The sequence below is a fragment of the Takifugu flavidus genome, chromosome 15, assembly GCF_003711565.1.
Source record: "Takifugu flavidus isolate HTHZ2018 chromosome 15, ASM371156v2, whole genome shotgun sequence".
NCBI classification, from domain to species: Eukaryota; Metazoa; Chordata; class Actinopteri; order Tetraodontiformes; family Tetraodontidae; genus Takifugu; species Takifugu flavidus.
Genome location: NC_079534.1, coordinates 4661350 through 4670551, shown reverse-complemented (window position 1 = coordinate 4670551; position 9202 = coordinate 4661350). Strand labels below are relative to the sequence as shown.

The 9202-nt window shown below is 49.2% G+C and overlaps 1 protein-coding gene across 3 annotated transcripts in view; it reads left to right on the top strand.

Moving 5' to 3' along the window:
• Positions 1-229: 229 nt before the first annotated feature.
• Positions 230-9202, top strand: part of LOC130539480 (receptor-type tyrosine-protein phosphatase N2-like) — a 76395-nt gene continuing 67422 nt past the window's right edge. The window contains exons 1-5 of one of the 3 annotated variants that reach the window (XM_057057847.1): positions 230-470; positions 4196-4246; positions 5657-5770; positions 8017-8137; positions 8228-8372. In XM_057057847.1, coding sequence (XP_056913827.1) covers positions 383-470; positions 4196-4246; positions 5657-5770; positions 8017-8137; positions 8228-8372 — 519 coding nt within the window. In that variant the 5' untranslated portion in view covers positions 230-382. Of the gene's footprint in view, positions 471-3967; positions 4086-4195; positions 4247-5656; positions 5771-8016; positions 8138-8209; positions 8373-9202 lie in introns of those variants that run through there. The other 2 variants (XM_057057846.1, XM_057057845.1) reach the window with 2 other exon arrangements.

Sequence of the window (9202 nt, the reverse complement as noted above, 5' to 3'; positions counted from 1 at the left end):
TCTCTATCTTATCGTGCTGTAAAAACTGAAATGAATAATTAAAAGGGGGTCAAATAATTATTGTCTTATTTAACCGGACAACGGGAAAAAATCTTACCCACTCAGTTTCGACATATTTTACTCAAGTAATTTTCAGCACGATGTAAGTGTGTTTACATGTTTACGGAGTTATTGAAACAGACTTTTACTTTGAAAACAAGGACCGGATGTAGCGCTTGCAGCTCGCGGGGGGATGCGGCAGCAGAAACGCCCTGTATCCTCTCCGACATCCGTCCAGGAGCCGCTTCTGCTGCTCCAGTAGCGGAGAGGAGAACGACGCAACAAAATAAGAATAATCATCAAAAATGGCCTTTTAACATTCGAGGATAAACGCTAAAGAGAAATGGAAGCTTCTTCTCTTCTTCAACTCCCGCTGCTCTTCCTCCTGGCTTCCCTCAGCTGCTTCCCCGTTTCCGCCGACAGGAGAATCGGTGAGTGGGCTCCGGTTCCTCTCTGGTGACACCGAATCCGAACCGTTTCGCAGCTGGAGATGAGCAGAGGAACTATTTCTTCTCTGTCCTTCTATGTCAAATGCCAATGTTGTGGGAGCAGAGCTGCTGGTTTGAAACAGAGAAAACAGATGTGCACATCTCAGATTGTCTCTCTCTCTCTTTCTCTCTCTCTCTCTCTGTCTACCATAGTCGGTTTTATTATTATTATTATTATTATTATTATTATTATTATTATTATTATTATTATTAATATATTTATAAATAAAGAAATGTGGTGTTGGGAGTCAAACTGGAAGCTGGCACTTCTTCCAGTTTGGTTTGTGACACCTCTGTCCTAATTAAAGCGAGACTGAGATAAACTCAAACAAACGTCTGAGTCTTGCGCCCCCTAGCGGCCAGATGTTCCCAATTTGAAAAGGCATCTTAGGTAGCATTCGACTAGCATCTGTGACTATTAAGGGGCATAGTAGTGTGTGTTAATCTGTAAATAACACAATTTCATAATTTGCCATTTCGTCATTTGCTGAAATAAATCTTTGGATTTTCCCAAGATGCAACATCTCCAGTTCTGTGTGTTAGTCTAAAACAATCAGTTTTTAGGTTTTACACAACTCAGTGCTGGTTTTAGCTCCACCTGCTGGCAGAACGTAGTAGTGGTCATAGGAGACTGTTGCGATACCTGCTGGTTGATATGGTGGAATAGGCCGCCGTCGTCATGGCCGTCTGGAGGATGATGCATGTAGAAATCTGCTGTGTGAGACGGTGAAAGGAGGAAGAGGAGGAAGAGGAGGAGGCCGCTTGAGCTGAGAAGGAGGGAGGTGTGTCTGTGGACCCCCCCCCCCCCACACACACACACTCTTTTGTAGATTACATAATCCTCACAGAGAATGTAGCACCCACAGGAAACAGTAGCAGAGGAGATGAGCAGTGGGAAAACAGCAGCAGCGTTTTGTGTTTCTGGACCCAATTTTTAATCAGCTACATCTGCACAAATCCCCAAATGTGTGTTCTTCATCTCCTGGGGTGTTTGCGTCCCTTCGTTTCACACGGTGCAGCTTCCAGATGCTCTCCTGTCTCCACCACTGGTACCAGTGTGGCTTCTTGATGCAGATTAGTTAAACTAAATTGGTTAACCAAGTATGCTACCGCCCCGTCCTCCACCTCTGCCCTCGAGTCCCGCTCTCCAATAAATACGTTTTCCTGGATCGTTCCCTTTGCAGCTCTGAAATGAGAGTGGACTAAAATCCGTATCATTAAGAATCAGTTGTTTATTTCACGTTATTGCCATTTTCATAGTTGCTACATGCTATCGTTTTGCTGCATTTAGCATTCAGTGAAAGACCTTCCCAGTTCTCCCAGTCTGACCACTGAAGGACCAAACTTGATGTTTACTCAGTGAACAGTTTTTAGCCCCATTGATCATATTGTGATTAGGTTTATATCAGAAATCACTTCATCAACACTGTCACTAGTTTAATGTCTTACTGACTCGGCTTTTTTTGATTGGTCAGTTTTGTCTTTCATTTGCTTTGATCTTTGATCCGCCAGCCCAGCGCTCGGATCTGCTCTGCGGATCATTAACCTGGGCTTAGAAGGTCACTGCTGGGCGGCCTGGCGTGTCCGTAACCACGGCAACACCCATTATCTGTGCTGATTGGTGGGTGCAGGAGAGTTGCTGGGGAGGTTTTCACAGCATAAGATCTTTAACCAATTTTAGCGACTCCTTTGAATCCCATTTTTCTCCGTACATTTGAACTTTCTGGTAAATCTTTTGTTCTTGTAGATTTATGAAATGTTTGAAGTCAATGTTTAATCTACACAATGGAAAGATACACGGAGAACCTGTGGAGTCCACGCCGGACCTCCCGCTGGCTGAGGCACGTGTCGGATTCGGAACAGTCGGAGCAACTCTGACTGAGTTTCAGTGACTTGTTAAACTGAGCTTTCAGATTTGCTGGATTTGGCCTCAGGTCTGAAACCCAGATGCTCTGGGCTGCGTTTCCAGTATCACGAGTGTCTCTGTGGCGAGTCGCCGTATATCACACGGAATGTATGCATTTCCCAGAACACCTCAGGGTTCCCTGTGTGCGGGGAGGCTCCCTGAGCAGCAAAAGGCCACTCTCTGCTTCTGAAGAAGGAAGAGGCTGAAGAAATCAGGACTGCGTCGTGTGAACAGATGGTTGAGTGACTGCAACAGGCTGAAGGGAGAGAGGGATGAGGAGAGAAAAGAGGATGAGGGAGAAGCCGATCAGGTGGCCGTCTCCTCCGCTCTGCTGCCACTCCCTGGGAACGATCACTTCCCCCCTGTTGTCGGGATTGATGGCTCCCCTCAGAGCTGCCGCCCACGCTGGGCAGACGCGCCGAGACAGGAAACCCTCTCTGATCTGCTGGGAATTTGCCTCCGAGGAGGTGAGAATCTCTCCGGAGCCCGGAAAAGCTCTGCTCCTACCAGCTGCTGCGTGGCGAGCGGGTCGGTTTGGTGTTGCCGATCAATCGACGCTGCTCCAGCAGGTGGCGCTGACACGCGGCATCCTGGGAAACGTAGTGGCCTTTAGGTCAGCGGCCAGGAGGCTGCGTTTAGCTTTTAGCTCCACAGGACGAGGCTGATTGGAATTCTGCTCCTCCGTGTCGGACCACGGCGCAACGCTCCAGCCTATTTCACACTTGGCCGGCGCGCTGAAGCGGCCCGTTCAGCCGCCATCTTACTGGGTTCATTCCAGTTTAGCCCGTTTAGCTTTTTGCGCTCATTCATATGATCACTTCTTCTACCCATTGCGCACATTTAAATAGTGTTGATGTCAAACGTGACAACAGTCCTCGTTAGAAACGCCACGTTGTCCTCACGCGCCTGCCTTAACGCCGCCTGTCCTGGTTTGGCTCGGCCAGGTCTGGCACACCGCCGTGCTGCTTCTCCATTCTGCTGACGTTGCGTTTGGCTGCGTTCTTCCCACGTGTTTGCTGGAGTTCCTCCCTCAGAGCTTGTTTGATGTCATTGCGAGCAGCTTTGGGCGAAGCTGGAGAAGCTCTGTCTTGTCATGGAGAGGTAGCAGATGTGAAGGAGCCTCTGTCTCTTCTGCTGAGATTCCATTTCTCTGGTGCTGGACATTTGGACATTTGGACATTGTTGCCCGGCCTCGGGTGTTACTGAACACAACGCCTGCGGATTCGTCAAACCCCTCCCCCGATGGCCGAAGCCAGGCCACAGAAGGAGCCGATGGAGTCCAAATACAGTGGATGAGAGATGAGGGAGGAGATGACTGTCGCTCTCTGATCCCCGGAAGGCACTCTGTGATGAGCAGATGTTGCCATGGCTACAGCTATCCCAGTGTTCCACCAGTTTGAGATGATGCCCTGGAACCCTGTTGCTCTCTGGAGAGTTTCTGTTGTGTGTGTGTGTGTGTGTGTGTGTGTGTGTGTGTTCTTACATAGTGTAGTCAAAGGTGTGTTTGGGTCTGGTCCTCACTGAGATAGAAATATGAAGATGAGAAGAGATGCTGCACCTGATCTGTGTCTCCCTCCATCGCTGGTTCTGTTCACGTTTCAGCACTTTACACCTAATCAGAGCGACCTCGTGGTCATGGCAACTATTCCGATGTAAGATTTTAGTCTTTTCCTCCCCACCGTCAGCCGCCCCCAGCTTCATGCTACTATCGCTACCTGCTACCTGCTAACTGTGCTAAGTGTTTGTGTTTCTGTGTGAACAGGTTGCCTGTTTGAGACCGAGCTGTGCTCTCCACATGAGATCTGTGTCAATGGTAAGATCTCTGACCACTCACACACACACACAAACACACTAACACACACACACACACACACTAACACATTAACACATTAACATTGTCGAATGATTTGTAAATTTGTTGAATTATTGCAGATTGTTTCTTGGACAAAGGTGATGAAGGTTGATCATCAGACGTCTGTGTGTGTGAGCTGAAGATGCTGTGATGTTTCCACACACACTTCCTGCTGCAAAAGTCCTGGCAGAGAATCATTTCAGAGTGTTTGAATGCTGGCAGACGCTCCGGAGCCACTTTTAGCTTTGAGTGAAAGCAGCAACAGAGATAACGGAACATTTGGACCGTGTGGAGGTTCAGGTGGTGGAGCTGGCAGGTTCCTGTGTTCTTGGGCTGGGATCGGTCCCACTGTGGCCTGTTGAGAAAACACCAGTCTGGTTTTTAGCTTCCTGTTGTGACCTTGTTTGACCTTTATGTGTTGGCAGCTCTCAGGGTCAAAGGTCACGCTCCGGTAAAACTGAAGTCCTGTGTTAAGGAGCCTCCAAGCAGCGTCCCTTAATTCTGGGAGTGAAAAGAGCTGTTTTGGATTGTGTGGAGGCTCTTGTGGAAACTCCAGAGATGTCCAGTGCAGATGTGCTTTTCCCCTGACAAATCGACAAAGACGTGTGTGTTTGCATCCCATAATTCTTTCAGCCCTCCTGCAGTTTGGTGCCTAAATGGTGTTTTTATTCCCTCTGGTGAGGAACCTGAACATTCTCACATGTCTTAGGTGCCACTTTCTCTCTCTGCCCGTCTCTATTTTTACGTGACCGATGATCTTTCTGCATTAATAATAATATGAATAATTCTGATGTCTTAATGTCTGGATCGAAAATATCGAAAGGATGGAACCACGGAAATATAGAAGTTGCTTTGGGGATGGCTGATGGAGCTGCTTTCATCTTTTTTGTTCTGATTGATGCCAAAGAGAAAAGACTGCTCGGTATCAGACCAGCGTCCATACGGGACGTCCACCACGTCCCGTATGGACGCGATGGTGAGCGATGGTGTCGAGGATCTGGCAGGTTGTTGAGGAGAAGCACGTTTCTGCCTTTGGAACCAAACATGAGCAGAAGAGCCGACTATCAATCGGACGGGAGACGTTTGAAGCCGCGTAAGAAGGATCAGATCTCTCGGACGGTGACATCGTTGGGTTTGTGCAGGAAGTTCCTGTCTGGGATGTGGGTTAGTCTGGGACCAGCCCTGTTTAGGTGGTGCTCAGTTGGAGCTGCGGCTCCATCCGGGTCCATCTCAACGAGGTTCTAAAATCCCCAGGCTGCATCGTCAGCATCTCTCAGCACCCGCACCGAGCGCTGTGAGGAGGACACGGCGTCCAGGCCGGGACGCAGAAGTGACGTTTTGCCTCTAAATGTCATATTTGTGTGCTGGCAGATGGGATGTTTGGGAGGTGTCACTCTGACCCGCTGACGGAGGTTTACACCTACGATGTCTCCCCGGCTGTAGTGCAGCGCTTCAGGATCCTTCTGGAGAAGCTCTCCAACAGAGGTACACACACACACACACGCTAGCACAAGCTACCAGAGGGGGCGTTTAGCCGTCTCCCCTCCTCGAACACTAGGGGAGGGGGGACGAGGGGAATTCTGGGTAACTGACGTCACACGTGGTGGCACTTGATGTTTCTCTTAGGTCGAGCTCTGCGAGTCTCACACATTGATACATTTAGTGGCTCCATATTTTTGCAAACATGTGCGAAGGCTTTATGGAATCCAAATTAGCGATATTAAATGTGTGTTTATGGGATGGCCCCATGGCTGTTTAGTGATCTGGAAGCAAGACTGATCCAGTCCAGTAGGTGGCAGTAATGTAGCGACTGGAGACAGGAAGTGCGCGCTCTCTCACTGTGACAAACAAATCCAGCGGCGTGAGGATGTGGCTCAGCTCAGGACACACGAGCCGCGGCGCCCTGCCAGAACCAGGAGAACATCTGCTGTCGGCAGGAGGAGGTGGCGGAGATGTTCTGAAGGATGTATGCAGAAGGATCACAGCAGTGAGCCGAGCCAGAGGGCTGAAACAGGAGATCACAGAGCTGGAGAAGAGGAGGATTATCTGAGGAAGCTCTCAGTGTGGAAGCTCTCAGTGAGGAAGCTCTCAGTGAGGAAGCTCTCAGTGTGGAAGCTCTCAGTGAGGAAGCTCTCAGTGAGGAAGCTCTCAGTGAGGAAGCTCTCAGTGAGGAAGCTCTCAGTGAGGGCTCTACTGACTGACACCCCATCAGCATCGCTCGCTAACGTACTGTGAGGAAGTCGAGGTGGCCAAAGATTCTCCAAACAGTGGCTGAAGGGGATCATGGAGGAGTTCTGGCGGTGGTGGTGCCACACAAGCACATCAGCAGGTCAGAGAGTGAGTCTGTATTTGGATGCACTATCAGTCCAGCCAAACCATCCTTCAAAGTGGGAGTTTCCCTGGATCCCAAGTCAGGAATTCTGGGCTTTTAGCACGTGGATGAAACTGCTTAATGAGGACGTGGTCTTCACTTTGCTCCCACGGACTTTGCTGACGATGAGCTGAAGTGGACCAGAAACAGCATTTTTAAGGCCCTTTCGCACTTTTTGTTTGCTAATATTGAATCTCTTTTGAAGAATGGAAATTTAAATCTGAAAATATAAGTTTGTGAAAACGTAAAATGTGCCGTTATTGCAGTCACATTTCGCATTCACAAACCTCTAGTTTTAAAGCTCATCAAACATCGATGCAGCAGCCAGAACTTCCTTTTAATCAGCTCAACTCGGCGAGTGTTGAGGGAATCTGAGCTTTCACCTTTTAAATCTGCTGTTGCTGCATCCGGCCACCAGGTGGAGCCAGAGACCGATGCAAGGCTCACCTGCGAAGACCACTTCACGTGGTCTCATCTGGAATCTTTAAAAAACCCAAAAAGCAACTCTGCAATGCTTTGGCATGAATTTGGATTGTTAATAATAATTTAGTCAAAATGTGAACTGCGCCAAAAGCTGTCAAATAAAATCAGAACACGAAGATGTTGCTGCCCCTTATCAAAGGATGAAATTCAGCCTGCAGCTCATTGAATGGTGTCATGACTTGTTCCCTCAGATGTATAAGAACCCCCTGAACGGCTCTTTTACCGGCCCGGCAGCTTCCTGTCTGTGTGGTTTGAAATATCCTGGCAGGAATCCCAGTTCCGGCCTCGGATCCATCCTGACGCTGCTAGACCGACACGTCGCACAGCTGCTGGGAACCTTAATCGACAGATGTAACGTTCATTATCAGAGACGTCCCTCTGAAAACACCACACAGGTGATTAGCAGCTGTCAGCGGCCTCGTCGTGAGGTGGAGCTGCAGCCTGGAGCGTTCCTCTATCTGCCAAAGCCGTCGGCTCGCGTTGTCGTTTGCGCCGCGGCCTTTTTCACGCTAACGTTTAGCTCCGCTATCCCATCTGGCGCTGGCGCCGGGTCCACGTTGGGGTGCCAAGAATCCATATTAGGAGGAAAGCGAAGCACGTCAGACAGACGTGAGGGTCCGAGCCCATATTTGCCGTTTTGTGGGCCTGCTGATTAAAACAAAAAAAGTTGTTGCTTTTGTTTGTTTCTAATGGAAATTCCTTCAAATTCGTTGTTTTCCAAGTCTAAATAGTGATACTTTGCGTTAAAATAACACCCTTTATGTCGATTCCTTTATTTTTGATCTGTGATTTGATTTTCTCGCCCTGATTTCCAGGACTTCAGCATAAAGCTCTAATTCTGCTCTGATATGGGACGAAATATTGTCCCTGTCTGCAGGTTTGACCTGGGATGATGAAGCCACCCAGAAGGTTCTGTCCAGTGAGATGTCCAAACTGAGGCGGACGCCCATCAGAACGCTGCAGAACGGACCCGGACACGTCTACGACACGGACGGCAGGTTGGATTCCAGTTCACCCATCAGATTTGCTAGATTTTCACATTTGAGTGCATTTAGATGTTGAAATCGCAGGATTTCCTTCCTCGCCAGGGCGGTGGGTGGGGCGATGGACCCAGTGGACCAGCGGGTGAAGCCGGTGGAGGTGGAGCTCGGCAGAAACCTGCAGATGTACCTGCAGAGACTCGGGCTCCTCCCCAAGAAGTCGCCAGCCTTCGGCCTGAGCGCTCCAGGAAAGGTAGCTCGTTCCCCAACGTAGAACAAAAGTCTGAATACATGTTTAGGCCGAGATAACGGGAGGGTCACAGGGTCACAGGGTCAAAGGGTCACACAGCAGTATTATTCTTTCTGAAACAAACTTTCAAATATAGTTTAATGTCTGAGCTTTCTACTTTTTATTGCAGCGTCTGTTGTCTGTACCGCCACCTAGAGGCAAGGCGAGGGTACTCCCCTTTCACTGGAAAGATTTATAGTTTTTGTGAAAGATCTGGAGTTCCTTCAGGGTCGGTTTGAAAGCAGCTTTCTGGAAGGCTGAACAGGTGAACCGTTGAGCTTGTGTGTCTGAATGTAGCCCCGCCCACTACGGCCCCACCTGCCTCTGCCAAATAACAAAAGGAGGTGTGTTAGTGTGCGGACGCACACACCTTCACGGCGGGTGGTCGCTGTCATCCTCTGCAGCCGCTAACGGATGGCGTCTCCCAGCAGGACCATTATGGGACAGATAAAACCAGCAGAGGGTTCAGGAGTTCACACCTCTGATTAATCACCCTCCCCGTCAGCCGTGGGGGGTCAGAGGCAGCTTCTGGGGGTGCGGGGCGGTGTGGGGCAGCAGGGCTGGAGGATGGAGGCGTTGTTATGATAATTCCACTCTTCCTGTGCTCCAGCGTGGGCGCTAATGGACCCCTCAGTCAAGTCGGTGGATCCGTTAATATGATTACATAAATGCATTAAAAGCCGTTAACGTGCATCAAGTGTTTTGTTTAGATGTTCCATTAAAAGGCCGAAGCAGAAATCTCTGTGACTTGAAGCGGAATTTTCGCTGCGGCTTTTAAAAGCGTGTCTGTGATA